Genomic DNA, 19113 nt, shown 5'->3' with positions numbered 1-19113 from the left:
TGGAGGTCACTGAAAGACCATCTTTACGCCCTGCTGAACAATATAGTCACTCCTCTACGTGTCTGACCAGCTGCTGGGTAAGTATATGCTTAGCAGAGGTACAAAGAAAAAAACAAAAAAGGAGTTCAGGAAAATTTATCCTACTTCAAGCTTGCTTCAAGATCACTTCTAGTGGTAAATGCACATTTGTTAAGGAAAGAAGAATTTACAAAAATTAAGATATATCATGTTTCGGCGTGCCTGGGTGGCTCAGTCGGTTAAGCATCCGACTTCACCTCAGGTCATGGTCTCACGGCTCATGAGTTCAAGCCCCGTGTCAGGCTCTGTGCTGACAGCTCAGAGCCTGGAGCCTGTTTCAGATTCTGTGTCTCCCTCTCTCTCTGCCCTCCCCTGCCCGTGCTTTGTCTCTGTCTCAAAAATAAACATTAAAAAAAATTTTTTTAAAGATATATCACGTTTCGAGATCACTCAGCTTTGATAAAATATTGTCTAGATAACAGATTCAGAGCTGGGGGCAGGAACATAAACATAAGCTTCCTCACTCCCAGGCTAGTCCTGTATGACTTCTTGGAAATGCCTTTCAGATTCGTAAGCAATTCCTTCTACTGTTCTCCAAATCCATGTGTACTACTCCATTTATATACTGTAATATAAAAAATACAAATAGCATGGCTAATTTCACAATTATCAGCTCAGGAATCCAACTCACTTAGGTAAGTCACTAATAATAAGACCTGTTCCTACACATTCATATACACATCGATATACATCCATACATTTTAGTTTCTCTGAGACTAAAGAAACTGGCTACCAAAGACTGACAGGTAGGAACAGTGGTAAATAACAGACAGTAACAGCAGCTTGATTAGCATTAAAAGTGAAAAGGCCTTAACTGTGTCAATACCATCAGTTACAGTAACTAAACAGAAACTGGCACTGTTACTCTAAATTGAAGAGTCTAAAAATTATGATGTATAGTGGAAGAAGGTGCAAGATGGTAAAAAAGGAAAATCCCTCACTATCCACTGTGTATCTCTGGGCAAATGAGTCACTCTTTCCTGGTGAAGAGTTAGACTCTATAGACCCAAATGTCTCCAAATTTTCAGAAGGTCAAAGTTTAGTTGAACTGTCTCACTTATAAAGTTTACTGAAAATCCCTGTAACCAAATTCAATCCCACACACTGCATTTCGTAGTAACTTAATTTCCCTTTAAACTCAGAATTACACCAAGTATCACCCCTTAACTACAGGTAACAATTTATGTTAAAAGTTCTTTTTAAAAAATCTTCATTTAACTACACATAGGGAAAAAAATGAGGAAATTTAGTGTTTATGTGCATAAAGTTAACAACTGCCGTACCATTAAAACTGCATAGTTACTAAGGGAGTTGCACTGCATGGTGGTGATATTTTCATCCGAGTAGAGTATATAGCACCCATCTGACTTCCAGCCTCCTTGTCCATTCAGCAAATCGAAATCCCACTGGGCGGCCACAGCATCTGCTCCGTGCGCGATTCGACGCAGTGTCACATTAACAGGGATGTGGTGGGTATCTACATTCACACCATCTGGAGGAAACGGGAAGTAACAATATTTCTGAAACAAACTTCACAAACAATAAAATGTCAACTTACACTCTAATGGGTACTCTGCAGTGTCTTTTTTCACTAGTGACTCATTAAAATGAGAAGGAACAGAATTAAGCACTTTTAGGTACAGTATATCATTAAAGTCACATTGTCCAGCAACTCCAGGGTAACATATGCCTACGTAACAAACCTATTTTGGTGAGGATCACTGGGGTAACCACCGTACGCCGTTTTCCATCATCAGCCAAGTTTGTTGAATTCCCAGTGGCTGGGAAAAGCTTTCCGTTGCGGAACGCAAGGAGTTGAAGCTTGTAGAGAGAGTCATCAGTTGGTCTGACTTCCCTTTTTTGCTTTGGTGAGAAAAGGGAAGGAGGAAGCTGAATGGAAGCTTCCACGATAGTATTCTGAATACACATAAAAACAAAAGCAAAGAAAGGTTGCCACATTAGCACACAGAAACCAGGAAGAATATTTTAGACAGCTACGAATGTTTCCTATTTGTACACTGAACCGTTTCTTAAAATGTATACATATGAAATTTAATAGTTAAAATAACTTATTGGTTAAGTGAAGTATCTGAACACCACACAAAAGCACAAAGGAAAAGAAGCGTAAAAGAAAGAGAAATGGGAACTATAGTTCAAAGAGTTGAAGTAGTAAATAAGGAATTATTTCCAACTACAAAGTGAATTTTCCCATGATAACACATACTGCTGAAGTCGATGCATTGAACAGATCAGGGATCTCAGTGATCACTCTTTGCATCAATTTTATAATGATCAATTACAGAAATAAGCACCAATGCAGCATATCACAAATCTGAGTTTAATTAATTTGGACTTACGGAACTCTAAAGGTGATTTATGACGGATTCGAACTGTCAAACAACAACAAAAAAAGAAATTCTACAGACTTAATAGAAATAGATTCAAACAAACTCTCATTTTAGCAGAAGTATCCCTGAGACTAAGAAACACATCCTGTTGGAAAAAACACAGTAACAAATAGAAGAGCTAGTAATGCTGGCTGATCGTGGAGTGTTTTACAGGATTTTTAAATTATAAATTACTCGGCATTCAATAAAAAATAAATTCATATGCCAGGCAGGCAAATAATTAACCATCTGAAAAAAATCCCTATTTTAGGAATTTATCACAAAGTTTTTCTCTTGGCATCAATCTCTCTCCAATCCAATGTCCACGCTATCAACAGAATTTCCTCTTAAGAAATACATCTCAGGGGGCGCCTGGTGGCTCAGTCGGTTAAACGTCCGACTTCAGCTCAGGTCATGATCTCATGGTCCGTGAGTTCGAGCCCCGCGTCGGGCTCTGTGCTGACAGTTCAGAGCCTGGAGCCTATTTCAGATTCTGTGTCTCCCTCTCTGACCCTCCCCCGTTCATGCTCCATCTCTCTGTGTCTCAAAAATAATAAATAAACATTAAAAAAAATTTTTTTTAAAAGAAAAGAAAAAGAAATACATCTCAGGGGTGCCTGGGTGGCTCAGTTGGTTACGCGTTGGCCTCGGCTCGGGTCATGATCTCATGGTTCACGAGTTCAAGCCCTCTCTCTCTGTCTCTCCCCCGCTCACGCTCTCTCTCTCAAAAATAAATAACATTAAAAATTAAAATATATATATATACATCTGACCTTGTTATTTTAAAGAACACCTTGGCTCTCCAACGTTTAGGGAACACTGTCCCCAACTGTAAGTATATCATATAATTTGTCTAAAATCTACATCTCAAATTCATCTTCTAAAACCCCCTATATCTCCACCTTGAATTTTTCGATCTTCAAGATTTCATATGTGTTTTATGCCACTGTGTGTGCTGTACGTGCCAGGACCCCTTGCTGAAATGCTCTACTATTCTTTTGTCTGGCCAACTCTTGAACTGGGCAAATCTGATTTCTAGCAAGATCAAAAATGGCTCAGGGTTAAGAGCGGTTGACAGCCAGGAGAAAGACATCCTTAAAACGGGGCTTTTTTGGATGATTAATTACATGATTCCTTATTACACTGCTTTTCCAGTTAGCTGCTCCCTCTTGTGGCCTCATGCGGGATTCTGCACACACATCTCATTGCTAATATGTGCGCTTTTCACAGTGTAACTCACTGTCTGCCCCTTTAACCAGAGTAGCAGGATTTTTGAGTACAGATAATCTCCCTTATGTTTCTGGACCCTCTACACTAATAATAGTTCCTGGCACTTGTATCGGTAAAAGTAACCCATCGTTTGTAAAACTAACAAAAGTCTGTGTGGCATGATTGTATTTTTAAAAAAGGATCTATTTAAGCAAGTGATTAACTTTAAAATTAGTTTTTAACTGCTGTGCTTAGAACAATCTTGGAGCACACTGGACACACACAAATGTCTGTCGAATGAAGTATTTTGAAAAGTTTGAATACTGGAAGTTTGAATATTTCTTTTGAATGGAAGATGCCAAGAAGGTATTTGGTAGAAATACTCTGTCTAAGAGGGGCACCCGGGTGGCACAGTCGGTTAAGCGGCCGACTTAGGCTCAGGTCATGATCTCACAGTTCATGAGTTCAGGCCCCACGTCGGGCTCTGTGCTGACAGCTTAGAGCCTGGAGCCTGCTTCAGATTCTGTGTCTCCCTCTCTCTGTTCCTCCCCTGCTCATGCTCTGTTCTCTCTCTCTCAAAAATAAACAAACATTAAAAAAAAAATATATTTTGCCTAAGAAAAATACACAAAAAGGTTTCTACTGTTCTCACTTAAAAATATAACCTGACAGAGAAACAAAGTTTCTTATAAATTCACTCGCTAATCTAGTGAATTTCTACTATGTATGTAACTTTATCTTAAATAGGTGTGCAGAAAAAAGGGAAATACATCAACAGATCGATTAGTTAAAAGGTCAAATTCCTGATAAAGCGTTACATACTGGACATTTATTAAAACTTGAGAACTATAAAATTCAATAATATAGTTTTGTTGTGAACACAAAATGACTCAAAAAGCACAGGTCTCTGGGTAAGCATTACTTATGGTATATCAAATTAATTTTAAAAAGAAGACATACTGACATTTTCTGAAAGAGCTAAAAAAAAGGAAATGACATCTATAATTTCTAGCAGTGAGAAAATGTTTTCTATCCGAGTTTAAACTTGTAAAACCATCCAAATAACAACAAATAATAAAAACTCAGAGGAGTAAGAACAGATCGTTGACAGATGAAAGCTACATATTCAAGGCTGTACATACTGTAGCTTCTGAAATATCCTTTAAAGTCCAATAAGGAATATTGTTAAATATTATCACAGGTGACCTGGGATGGAGAGGGGACGGTTAGGGGTGCCCGAAAAGCTGTATCAGAATGTCTGGATTTTTATAGGAAGAATATAATATTTGTATATTTAATTTCCTTAAAAGAAGTGATCACTTATTATGGCAAAGCTGTAAATCTAATGAAAACAATCACTGAGAAACACTCATTTGTTACATTTACCATGATTTTTACCTTTTGCCGCTGACTGTCATTCCATTTAACCCTCTGTTCATTTTTAAATGTATGGATTGCAGCAATAGAAAGATATACACATGGGCAATTAGAGCTAATAAACTAGAAAAACCTCTCTTACAACCCTTTGGGAAATACCGTATATGTTTTTGGCGTCTAATTTTTATTACTGCAGATCATATGCCAACCCTGGGGAAAAGAACATAGGATCTGAAATAAGAAACCAGGATACAGGTCCCAGCCTCACCACTTAGTGGCCACTTAACACTGCACAATTTTGTTTATACTCTCTGGGTCTCATCTGTCACAGGCAGCTAATGATCTTTCTAACAAACGGTTGTAAGGACCGCATGGGACCATGACCATGACAAGCATAAGAGGCCACATCACTGTGGGTGGTATTTTTATTACTCTTACTACCGCAGTGTGGCGAATGGTTATCTGGAGTCTGGGGAAACAGAAAACGTCTTCAAGTAACTGACTTCCCAGCAATAATCTAGAACCTCATCATATTTTGACTTCTACAATTCACTTTTAGTATTAATACTAAAAATCGACCAAATATGAACACACATAAAATTAATGTTATCACAGAGCTCTTACTATTGTATTGGCAAAATTCATGTATATTTCCCTATTTACAAGATATTAAGTCAAGAAGAACGTTAAGTATCATAAAGGATGTCAACTCCAATACTTCCATTGGATCTTAACATCTTTCCTTATGAAACAACCTGAACATCTGCCACTGTGTAATTAGCAAGTTAAAATTTTCTGAAATCCTAACTTTGTTCAATTCTGCGGAATTCTAACACAAATTTGAATAAGTCAGAGAGGCACCACCTGCCTTAAAACAAGAAAATACTAATTGATTCATACTGTCTTAACTATCTACTCCCTTGATTTTAAAGATAGATATGATACACTCCAATTTTTTTGTGAATAATTAGTTATTAACTGCATACCACTTTTTGATTATCTCACTGCTAAAGATTAACAGGAATTACGTTTGACTTCAGAATGAAGTTTTTATTAACTGACTTTCCTTGCTAATTAAGCTTTGGCTGTTAAATTTTATTCAACAGTATTTATTGGATATTTTGTTACTCTGTAGTGGGCACTGTGCAGGATCTGGAGATAAACAATGAATAAGCCACGGACACTAACTCAAATATTGATAATCGAACAGGGGAGAGATAACAACAATAAAACAATAATAAGAACTAACATTTATTAAGGGCTTACTCTGTGCTGGACACTAGTGTAAATGTCTACATATTTGCCTCCTTTAATCCTCCAAGTAACCCTTTGATTTAGCTACTGTTTCCTGACGCCTGTGTAACAAATGAGGAACTGACATTCAGAGAGGTGAAGGTGCTTGCTCAAGTTTGCACAGCTGTTAAGTTAGGGAGCAGAAAGACAACGTCTGGCTGCAGAGACCAAATTCTTTATCACCATATCCCATGGCTTCTCAGTCTAACTCAGCTCACCATAGTATCAGCTTTGAGTTATTCTGGAGAACAGACGAAGCACTATGGAACAAACAGGCGGTGATGAATTCTCAGGAAGAGAAGGAAGGTACAATTTGCATGGAGTCTTAGAAACAGAGTAGCAAGGCTTTCACCAGGCAGAAGTGGGAAAGAGGGTGGGGTGGGAAAGGGGGCAGAAAGGAGGACAGGGGGCCCGAAGACATACACCACTGGTGTGGAAAGTTAGAGAACTTCAGTTGGGGTCTCGGACAAGGGAAACATGGGATGTGCAAGAAAAACTGATTTCTAAATTCCAGTCGAGGAAAGTTTACAGAACCAATTCTTCCAGACTACATTACAACTGAATTCAAAACACCAGCAATTTCTAAAAGCTCTTAGCAGATTATCGAAAAACAGATACTGTTGGGTGAGCTAATATAATCTGTTATGGCACCGACAGGAGAAGGAAGCATTTGGTTAAGAAAAAAGAACAGATGTGGTGCTGTAAGAGTCCAAGGACAGCTAATTCAGTCTCCACCTGGCCGGCCCGCATTGGTGCTCACTGGGACTCAAGCACTCTGCCCTCAAGCAAGCTTCAGCCTCCCGTGTAGGAGGTGAGAAAACCATTTGGCCCCTGTGTGTAACATGCAATGACAAAGAGATGCACAGAATGTGACAAAGTACGGAGAAATAAAGGAGATAAGGGTGGGAGAGGATAGACAGGACGGTATTAGGGAAGATTTCTTGAAGGCAGTATTTCTGCATGCACAACCAAATTGCTGAGAAGGGGAAGGGGAGGAGCCAGGAATCCTAGCAGAAGAATTAGCATGAGACTGACCTAATAGGTTGGGAGAGGAACCATGGGGGGTTGGTTGTTAGTGGACAGAAGAAAGGAGGCAGGAAGAAAGATGGCGCAGGAGGGCAGATAAATGCCAGAGGATGAAGCTCCCTGGCAGCCAGCTTCCAGAGAGACATGAAGAGTATTTATCAGAGGATACGCGAGATCAATTTCCATGTTGGGTAGATCCAGGGATAATGCTAGTAACAACATTAACCAGGTGAAATGACACGGACACAGACAACTTGAACAGCCTCTGCAAACAGGAAGACTCCTGGAGACCCTCTGCTCTGCGGCCCTGGAACTTGTTACTAAAGGGTGGACAGACTAGGAGGTGTTCCCAGAAGGCCGAGCAGGGCTGAGGAGCCGCTCAGGGAACTGGCACGACAGCTCTCTGGTAGAGGGTAGGAAAGTATTTCAGTACTTTACTGTCATGGTTGAATTGCTACATGCTTGCTGAATGCCAGCCCTAGGTAGACAATCTATATAAGGAGGATGGATTTTTAAGGAAGAGCCTGTTGACCCAAAGACTAAATAGGAAGCCACAACGGTTTAGGTAATCTAGAAGTCCAAACCAGGCTGTGATGGTAGTAAAGACAGAAGGACAGCGATTGAAGAAATATATAAAAAGCAATTCAACGGGGCGCCTGGGTGGCTCAGTTGGTTAAGCGTCCGACTTCAGCTCGGGTCATGATCTCATGGTCCATGAGTTCGAGCCTCGCGTCGGGCTCTGGGCTGATGGCTCAGAGCCTGGAGCCTGCTTCCGATTCTGTGTCTCCCTCTCTCTCTGCCCCTCCCCCGTTCATGCTCTGTCTCTCTCTGTCTCAAAAATAAATTAAAAAACGTTAAAAAAATTAAAATAAAATAAAAAGCAATTCAAGAAGCTCCTATTGCTAACGGAAAACTTCCTTGTTATAGGTTTAACTTTGTATGTTAGCATATTCTCCCATTCAAAAGTATATACATGGTATCTAGTTAGTATATGCAAGGCTTTAAAAAAAAAAGGAAAAAGACATGCGTAAAGAGTAAAAACCGCCCTAGTGTAAAGTTACAAATGTAGTTTCCTGTTACAGTCTAAAGCATTTTGCTCTGTTGACGTTACAATTTTTAACTAATTTTGTGTCACGAAGGACAGACTCCCTTTTCACTCGGTTTAATCATGTCCACCAAAGAAGCATGAATAATAGTGTAATGTGTCCTTGGTTTCTGGCCACAGATGATCTTAAAAGGATAGAATAGTATGAAATTGACAAATCTGAGTGTGTTCATTTAAAGCTTTCGACTTTGGCAGGTAGAAGCTCTCCTTACCCAGAGGGGTAGCTTGTGAAATTGATGAAATGTAGGGTTTCATCATTTGTAATCCCTTTCTACCAGCTCTGATCATCTAAGATAGAAGGGTTCATCAATTTTAAGTGCTCCTCAAAGGCACATGCCTTTCTCTCTCGGGTGTGTGTGCGATGCTGTTTCTCTGCCTTCTGTGGTATGTTTTACCAATGAAAAACACAACAAGGAAAGGAACAGGTCTGCAGAAGCAATGCTGGGTGCATTGAGTACCCTCACAGAACCAAGAGTAACAAATAAATCTTGCGAATTTTCCTCTGAGTATATTATATCAAGTAAATATATTATCATTAGACATTCTGGCCTGGTTGAGATTGTCCTGGGAAGTGAGGGAAGTTGGACTGCTTCTAAATTCAGCAAGCTGGCTCTCCTTATGGAGGTCACCAATAGCAAGGTGTAACAAAATACATTAATTTTCTTTTTTCTTTTCTTTCTTTGTTTTCTCTTCTTTTCTTTCTTTCATTCAATATTTACTGAGTCCCCATATTCATTCATTCATTCAATATTTGCTGAGTGCCCATGTTCATTCGTTCATTCATTCATTATTTACTGAGTGCCCATATTCATTCATTCATTCATTCATTCATTCAATATTTGCTGAGTGCCCATATTCATTCATTCAATATTTACTGAGTGCCCATATTCATTCACTCATTCATTCATTCATTCATTCAATATTTACTGAGTGCCCATATTCATTCATTCAATATTTACTGAGTGCCCATATTCATTCATTCATTCAATATTTGCTGAGTGCCCATATTCATTCATTCATTCAATATTTACTGAGTGCCCATATTCATTCATTCATTCAATATTTGCTGAGTGCCCATATTCATTCATTCGTTCATTCATTCATTTAATATTTACTGAATGCCCACAATGTACCAGGACACCTAACACTTATTTGATCAATTACTATGCAGCCATTAAAGTGAATGGAATATTGTTTGTGAGATAATTCAGGGACAAGCCAGAAACAAAGAAAGTTCTGTGTCATTAAAATCCACAGACAACACAGCTACACGTGGCCACGCAAAGCTAAATGAAAAAAATGTGGTGTCATTAGGGTGTTAGACTTGGACCTCCACTATTTGCTTCAATGTAGTCTTAATGAAACACATCTAAACCCCAAATTTTAAAACTCAATAAAAATGCTTTTCATTTTGCTTGCTGCAATAAAACACACATTTTCTGAAGACAGATCACATGTTTGCACTTCTTTGCCAAAACTCTTGATATACAGCTTGCCTGATTAAATGCCCAATCTCAAGGCTGGCTTTTCCATTAGGTCCAAGAGGCACAGAGCCAAGGACACACAATACTTTCAGGAGGTCTACGAAATGTTCTCATGTCTTTAAAATCAGGAGCATAAAAATGAACTTTCAGGTCAAAGAAAATGTTCTAATATGTATTAATATATCCATCTTTTTACCAGTGCAGTCATAAAATATAATTTTGATATTTTTGTATAGAGACAGGGTCCAAAGGGCAGAAGTGTCTAGGCCCATGAGAGGCATTACATGTCCCTTCCTGGTCTGAATTTCTTTCAAAACAACAGCAAAAACCAATACCAATACCTACCCCATCCCCAAAATAACTTCTAATTAGGTGATTCTTCAAAGCAAACCATTTTGAGCATTCTAACCTAACAATAAAGAGTCTTAAATGCTTATAAAATGTAACATACCTTTAGGGCCAGACTTGAAAACGTATTTGAAACATTGCACTTAAAGCTCAGTTGCTTATCCAGGTTTCCATCTGGATCCCGCCTCCCATACTCAGAGAGGCCTGTCCGGTCAGAGGCTGCTACCTTCTGGAACACGGTACACGTCATCCCAGTGAAGCCAGCAGCCTTGATGACATAAGCTTCCAGAGCAATATTGGGTGAATACTTCAAAAGTCAAAGAGGAGTTATGAAAGATTTACAGCATGAGGGAAAAGCACTTTCAAAGAGTCTTCAAACAAAAAACACTGTACATAAGCTAGAGGCAAAAAGCTCAAGTTCTTACATAACAAAGACACTGTGTAGGTAACTGGCACATAAAAAAAGATGCTGGAAACAAAAGGATATCCTAATCTAGAAAAATACCAACTGAGGAACATGCTTCGTGGGATGGAGCCCCACATCAGGCTCTGCACTCACAGTGTGGAAGCCTGCTTGGGATTCTCTCTCTTCCTCTTTCTCTGCCCCTCCCCTGCTCGTGCTCACTGTTTCAAAATAAATAAACTTTTAAAAAAAAGAATTAAAATAATAAATAAAATAGGGACACCTGGGTGGCTCAGTTGGTTAAGTGTCTGACTTCAGCTCAGGTCATGATCTTGCGATTTGTGGGCTCGAGCCCCATGTCAGGCTCTGTGCTGACAGCTCGGAGCCTGGAGCCTGCTTCAGATTCTGTGTCTCCCTCTCTCTCTGTCCCGCCCCTGCTCACACTCTGTCTCTCTCAAAAATAAACATTAAAAAAAATGCTTAAAAAATAAAATAAAATAATAAATAAGTAAACTTTAAAGAAAAGTGTGTCTTATAAAAAAATCAGCTAGAGAAATCAGTGGACTCGCTTAGTAACACAAGAGGAGTGCTGGGGTTTGGGAAATACACTTTCAAAAGCTGCCTTGTTCTAAGGCGCCTGGCTGGCTCTGTCGGTAGAGCACGTGACTCTTGGTCTTGAGATCATGAGTCTGAACCCCAAGTTGAGTGCAGAGATTACTTAAAAAGAAACTTAAAAAAAAAAAGGCAAAGTCCCATTTTAAGTCCCATGTATGGACAAAGTCCTCTTTTGCAATTTTTTTTAAGCGTAAAACTTATGTGCAAGGTGTGTAAAATCTATCAGGAAGATAAGATACAAATTAAAAAATATAAAAGGCAAAGTAGAATTTGCCAAGCACCATATGTATGGAAGAAAAGAATTGGTGCTCCCTCAAATATTCAAGACTAACAAATTTTTGCATTAGCTTTTGCAACCCAGATGTCACATTGTGAAAACTCTTACTAAATTCGATTACATTTTTTTAAGCTTATTTATTTTTGAGAGAGAGAGCAGGGGAGGGGCAGAGTGAGGCACAAAATCCCAAGCAGGCTCGGCAATGTCAGCATAGAGCCCAACGTGGGGCTTGAACCCACAAACCGTGACATCACGACCTGAGCTTAGATCAAAAGTTGGATGTTTAATCGACTGAGCCACCCAGATGCCCCCAACTGTATTTGTTAACAAAGTATGCTCCATTTTTTTATTGACCAAAGACACAAATAATTAAGACAAATATGTGAAACCTCAGTTGAAAGGAAGAAAACAGCCATTTGGAGGTGCCCTGTAAGCTGTATCATTTGATAAGTAGATGCACCATTTCCGGGAACCTTTCCTACCCTTTGAAATGGAGGACAGGCCGCCTGGGGGGGGTGCTCAGGTGGTTGAGCGTCCAACTTCAGCTCAGGTCATGATCTCACGGTTCATGAGCTCAAGCCCCAGGTCAGCTCTACGCTGACAGCTCAGAGCCTGGAGCCTGCTTCGAATTCTGTGTCTCCCTCTCTCTCTCTGCCCTTCCCCAATTTGTGCTCTGTATCTCTCTCTCAAAAATAAATAAAAAGCATTAATGTAAAACTAAAAAATAAAATAAAAGGAGGGCAAATGCACTATGTACCTTTATTATATCCTTGAGTTCTCCAAAGAACCAATGAAGTTTAGAGAAAGGAAGAAGTTCTTTGAGCTTAGTAAGGCTCAGGCAAGGAATTTAAAATAGATCTAAATGACCAGGGAAGACCAAATGTGGTCATCGAAAATGGTGTGGGGCACCTGGGTGGCTCAGTCGGTTGAGCATCTGACTTCAGCTCAGGTCATGATCTCACGGCCTGTGAGTTAGAGCCCCACGTCAAGCTCTGTGCTGACAGCTTGGAGCCTGGAGCCTGCTTGGGATTCTGTGTCTTCCTCTCTTTCTGCCCCTAACCCACTTGCATTCTGTCTCTGTCTCTCTCAAAAATAAATAAATATTAAAAAAAAAAAAATTTTTTTTTTTTAAATATGGCAAGCCAGTTTCCAGTAAGGCCATGTGTCTGAGAGAGAAATTACCCTGAAGTATGTTGTCAGGTCAGTAGCCATGGTAGGCCCACCATTTTATTTATTATTCAAGAAAGTAATCCTAAATTTAATTGAGCAAAAGGAACAATAAAACACAGTATCATCAAAAAGATCCCATCAACCTCTGGAAAAACAGTAACCCTGAATTGTATAAAATCCTAGGAGGAAGTAGAGAGTATTCTATGAACCGACTTAAAATAATTAGGAAATGAGAACCGTGGACCAGAGATCAGAGTATGAGTAGTAAGGGAATGACAGAGTATTTATCATATTTACCACATTTGTAGAAAAAGTCAGCAGTACACCAAGAAATTTAGAGCTGCTCAATTTAGCACAAATAAAATTTAATATGATGAGTGATTACTAAATATAAATACTCATTATTCCAAGAGTGAGACTTACTGGAAATGTCAACAGTGCACAAAGGTTAGAGGGCCTCCTTGTTCTCTCTCTTTTTCTGTTTTGATTTTTGTTTTTTAGTAGTGTTTATTTTTTTTATTTTTTAATTTTTTTTAAATTTTTTTTTTCAACGCTTTTTATTTATTTTTTGGGACAGAGAGAGACAGAGCATGAACAGGGGAGGGGCAGAGAGAGAGGGAGACACAGAATCGGAAACAGGCTCCAGGCTCCGAGCCATCAGCCCAGGGCCTGACGCGGGGCTCGAACTCACAGGCCGTGAGATCGTGACCTGGCTGAAGTCGGACGCTTAACCGACTGCGCCACCCAGGCGCCCCAGTAGTGTTTATTTTTTGAGAGAGAGAGAGACAGACAGACAGACAGACAAGAGTGTGAGCAGGGGAGGGGCACAGAGAGAGAGAGACAGAATCCAAAGCAGATTCCAGGCTCTGAGCTGTCAGCCCAGAGCCCGACGTGGGGCTTGAACTCACAAACAGTGAGATCACAACCTGAACTGAAGTGAGACGTTTAACCGACTGAGCCACCCAGGCGCTCCCCAGTTCTCTTTTGAAATTGGAATCTGGGCAAACAATCACTTTCTCAGAACATCCTTCAGGGCCCAGAACAGAGTATCAGCTGGGAGGTGCATGTGACAGTTACAGTAATCCTACAGTGTGCTTATTTGTCTTTCAAATTAAATGGCGATAACCATTCAAACTGCAAATTAAGAAAGTATTTTCTAATTACCAAGAAAACAGATTACTCAAAAGTGAAATGAGCTTTTAAAATGTTAGAGAACTGGAAATTCTGTAATAATCAGCAGGAACAGAAAATACCCACATCATGAGGAAAAAAAACAAAACTATCTTTTATAAGTTCAAGTTGCTTTCAATGAATTTCTTTTCTTAGAATTCTAGGACAGTGTTACACTTACTGTTGAATAAACGTGAGCCCCGTTTGCTAATCGGTACGTAGCAATGCGCTGTAGACACTGAACAATTCGACTGCAGGCCTTAGCTTCCCTCTGTGCCAGCCACAGAACACGCTCGTCAGCCAACATGATGTTGCTTGCAATGTCAACCATCACATCACCTAGCTAGCAGGTGTGCAGGAGAGAAGAGGAAGACCTTTAAAACCAATACAGGCTGTTTTACATAATCAAAATCACAATGAGACACCAAGATTGGCCTTCCGTCTAAATGTTCACCTGAAAACCCAACAGGCACTTATTTTTTCTGACTGAAACATTTTCAGATATGAATAGCACATTCAGTTATGACCGGCGGGTAACATTTAGCTCAGGGGCGCCTGGGTGGCTCAGTCAGTTAAAGCATCCGACTTCAGGTCATGATCTCACGGCTCATGGGTTCGAGCCCCGGGTCAGGCTCTGTGCTGACAGCTTGGAGCCCAGAGACTGCTTCAGATTCTGTGTTTCTGTCTCTCTCTCTCTCTTTCCCCCCCTTCCCCTGCTCACATTCTGCCTCTCGCTCTCTCTCTTAAAAAAAACACATTTCGCTCAAAACAGTATACTTGAATAACTACCAACTCATTGGTAAAGAATGACATGTGGTACTCATTTTCATAAGGGGGGAAAAAGGCAGTTAAGTTAATCAAGGAGAAGGGAAAGATATCACACAATTCCCAGAACAAAAAGATCTCAACTCTTTGGAAAAACATTTATAAAGACCTCTTTTTGTATGTTAACTCAGTATTATTAGTAAGAAATACACACAGCTACCTCTTTTGTATCCTGTGATGTCCAAAACTCTAGGAATGTCCAGCTATCATGAGTTCCCCGCATATGCCAGGCCACTGGATGGGTCTTTGCACATGCGGTTTCCATGACCTCGAATGAACCTCTTCGGTTCCTCCCAGTTCAATGAATGCTTTACGATCCAGTGCCATGAAATACATGGATCCTAAGAGGTACTTTTCCACCATTTGTTTTATTTATTGAATTCCTTTTATTAAGTTCAGTCCATGACTTACAGATGTAAACATCTGTCAGGCAATGCCACCAAAAATGTCCATTAACTATGGTCGACACTGACTTGTATGTCCCATTTCAGAGAAATGCATCGAATAGCCCAGGCTAATGAGACATACTGGTGTCGAGGGGGTTTGCTATCAAGCAAAATGTTCCTGAGAGGGAGATCTATGGCAGAAACAACTACAAAAACACTCCAGAGGTAGGATCACAGGATTTACAAGCTGGCTGGTCCTCTAATCAAGAAACAAACAGCAAAGGCGTTAAGCCCCAAAGCCAAGCAAGAAAGTGAAGGCTATTTTAGCAAATGTCTTTTCATCATCCCAGAAGATCCCAGATGAGCTGTTCAACCCTGCTCTGCATCCGATACTCTTCCCAAGATGTACAAGATGTACAATTATGAGACTGAGGTGGGACTAGAAAATGTTCAGTCCATCCCACCCACAGTTCACTTCACAAAGAAGACCAGCCTGTGGAAATGCACTGGATCCCAGCGCTGGAACACGATGGGTGAGGCAAGTGAGTGAGTACAGGGGTGAAGAGTAGGACTTCAAGTCCTGACCTTTAGCTGAGCTGGACACTTACCCTCTTATGCCTTCCTTTAATTGTAAAAGGCAGATAATAACAATCCTGTCTTTTCTGAATGTTGTGAAGATTAAGTTCCTATGATAAATACAAGGCTCCTAAAACCATGCCTGGTCAGGTGTCCTCATTATTGTATTTTATCGCTCCATTATTTGTTTATTAGCATTTCAATTCCAGCATAGGCCCCTCTTTCAAGATAGCTCTAGGAGTGTTAAAGAGGGATGGTGCATTTATATGCAAAACTATGTAAGAACTCATATAACTCAATAGCAAAAAAAAAAAATCTGATTAAAAATTCGGAAGAGGATCTGAATAGACATTTTTCCAAAGAAACATACAGACTGACCAACAGGTACATGTAAAGGTGCTCAACATCGCTCGTCATCCAGGAAATGCTAATCAAAGCCACGATGAGATGTCACCTCACACCCGTGAAAATGGCTATCACAGGGACAGCTGACGAGGATGTGGAGACGAGGGAAGCCTCGTGTGCTGCTGGTGGAAATGTAAATTGGCACAGCCACTTACTTCTAGAAAGCAGTATGGAGGTCTCTTGAAGAATTAAAAATAGGGTCTAGCAACTCCACTTTACCTGAAGAAAATGAAAATGCTAACTCATAAGGTTCTTGCGCCCCTACATTCACTGTAACATTATTTACAGTAGCCGAGACATGGAAGCAAGTCAAATGTACATCGATGGATGAACGATAAAGAGAACGTGGTGTCCACACACATGTGCGCATGCACACACACTCTCTGGAATTTTACACAGCCGTTAAAAAGAAGGATATCGGGGCGCCTGGGTGGCGCAGTCGGTTAAGCGTCCGACTTCAGCCAGGTCACGATCTCGCGGTCCGTGAGTTCGAGCCCCGCGTCAGGCTCTGGGCTGATGGCTCGGAGCCTGGAGCCTGTTTCCGATTCTGTGTCTCCCTCTCTCTCTGCCCCTCCCCCGTTCATGCTCTGTCTCTCTCTGTCCCAAAAATAAATAAAAAAAAAAAAAAGTTGAAAAAAAAAAAAAAAAAAAAAAAAGAAGGATATCTTGCCATTTGTGACAACATGGTTGGAACTTAAGTTGAGGTATTATATGCTAAGTGAAACAGGTCAGACCCAGGAACACAAATACCATAGGATCTCACTTCTATGTGGAATCTTCAACAAAACTGCCAAGAAGACAGACAGGGAGTTGCCAGAGGAGGGAGTAGGGGGTGGGCGAAATAGGTGAAGGAAGCCAAAAGGTACAAACTTCCGGTTACAAATAAGTCATGGGACGTAGCGTGGGGGCTGTAGTTAAAAATACTTATTGTATATGTGAAAGGTGCTAAAAGAGGAGATGCTTCTCATGACAAGAAAAAAAAATTTTGTAACTGTGCACTGATGGATACGAACTCAACTTATTTTGGTGATCGACTCACAATATATACAAATACTGAATCATTGTGCTGTACACCTAGAAATAATACAATGTTTCATGTCAATTACACCCCAACAAAAAACAAAAATTTAATTGAATTGAATTTAACTTAAAAAGAGGAGTGCCTTTTTAAAGTCTATGTTCAGGGCAACCAGATGGCTCAGCCAGTTAAACATTTTTTTAATATTTATTTTTTTTTGAAAGAGAGAGAGACAGAGTACAAATGGGGGGGGGGGGGGCGCAGAAAGAGAGGGAGACACGGAATCCGAAGCAGGCTCCAGGCTCTGAGCTGTCGGCACAGAGCCCGACATAAGGCTCAAAATCACGAGCCGCAAGATCACGACCTGAGCTGAAGTCAGATGCTTAACCGACTGAGCCACCCAGGCGCCCCTAAAAATAATTGAAGTCTATGTTCATCTGTAAATAGGACAATGCATCCAGCAAAACTGTCTCTCTCTACTCTCTAAAGCACTGCTACCTCATCCGATTAAAAATAGTTTATGGGCTTCTTAATGCCTCTAACATACTATATCACAACTCTTTCCTTATTTTATTTCCAATGTAAACATCTTAAGGGCAGAGACAACACAATGTCTTACTAATATTTATACCCTTATTCACTAGTAGAACTCTTGGTATAAAAGCCAATAGCTACACAGTTCCATTTACTCACTGACTAAATATTTATTGAGAACCAAGGTGAGCCAGGCACTGTGCAGAGCAATGGAGACACAGCAGGAAGAGAAACACACAAGGTCTATTAGGGGGCTTGTAATCTCTGAGGAAATGCAAAACAAGTAAACACATGTTTTAAAAGTGACTAAGTTGTGATAACTGCAAAACTACCAGAGTGATATATAATGAAGAGAAGGGAATTTAATCCAAACACTCTATTTTAATGGACTCAGACATTCCCAAAGAGCATTTCCCTCCAAACCCAACACATTAACAAGATCAACTGAGAACCAGAAAGGCCTAGGCCTATAATCAACCCCAATGCAACCCAGAGCCTATTCATTTTATACAATACATGGAATATTAGCATCCTAGTATATAGTCTATATATTCCTAATAACAAACAGGTGAGGGGGTGGATTTTATTCTAACAGAAGCTCTTGTTTCTGGAGCTATAAAGAAGGCAATGGGGGGGGGGGGGCCTCGGTGGCTCAGCCAGTTAAGCGTCCAACTCTTGATTTCGGCTCAGGTCATTGACCATCTCATGGTTTATGAGATCGAGTCCTGTGCCAGACTCCACACTGACAGCACAGAGCCTGCTTGGGATTCTCTCTCTCTCCCTGCCCCTTCCCCCTCTCAAAATAAATAAAATAAACTTAAAAAAAAAAAAAAAGGACAATGACTCCGATATGCCAATAACTGAACATGTCAATCAGCTATTTATACAGACAATTGGAATAGTAACTGCCAATTTTTAACAGGAATTCAGAGTAGCCGGAATAAATTGGCTAGGTTTGTGTCTCTTATTCTTACCTACTGTGGATTTTAAAAGATGCTCTATGGCTATCAAAAAATTCCCACTGGCTGCAAACACCTAAAAGATAGTATGTAAGAAAACACAGACTCTAAGGTACTACAGAAATAAATATGGAGTATTCATAGATTAGCACCATTACAATTCAACTTGTCTTATACTTTTTTTTTTTAAGTTTTAAACACATAGACTTTACAAAGATCCAACAGGAGACCTGACAGATACATCATCTCCACTGAGAAACTTTAATTATTGTGTGATCAAAAAGCTACTTACTGCTATGGCCACCAGATAATGCCAGTAATGGAATTTAGTGTGTTCTAATAACTGTAAAGAAAAGAAGTATCTTTAAGAAGGTATATAGGTAGCAAGAATGATTGCTTTAGCTGAGAATAAGCTATCTTTCTCATTACTTCATTCCAAATGGCTAAGAACTCAGGAAAGGGATTTGT

General features: G+C 40.0%; 1 protein-coding gene across 3 annotated transcripts in view; it reads right to left on the bottom strand.

The window, feature by feature from the left end:
• ADGRA3 (adhesion G protein-coupled receptor A3) overlaps positions 1-19113 on the bottom strand; it is a 133994-nt gene that overhangs the window by 24680 nt on the left and 90201 nt on the right. For 2 of the 3 annotated variants that reach the window (XM_058722963.1, XM_058722964.1), the window contains 4 exons: positions 14124-14285; positions 10411-10614; positions 1782-1995; positions 1362-1570 (listed from right to left, as the gene is read on the bottom strand). In XM_058722963.1, coding sequence (XP_058578946.1) covers positions 1362-1570; positions 1782-1995; positions 10411-10614; positions 14124-14285 — 789 coding nt within the window. The remainder of the gene's footprint in view (positions 1-1361; positions 1571-1781; positions 1996-10410; positions 10615-14123; positions 14286-19113) is intronic. The other variant, XM_058722965.1, reaches the window with a different exon arrangement.

Source organism: Neofelis nebulosa, chromosome 3 (genome assembly GCF_028018385.1).
Source record: "Neofelis nebulosa isolate mNeoNeb1 chromosome 3, mNeoNeb1.pri, whole genome shotgun sequence".
NCBI lineage: Eukaryota > Metazoa > Chordata > Mammalia > Carnivora > Felidae > Neofelis > Neofelis nebulosa.
Note: the sequence above shows the minus strand (reverse complement) of the source record. Positions and strands in the feature narration are given on the sequence as shown.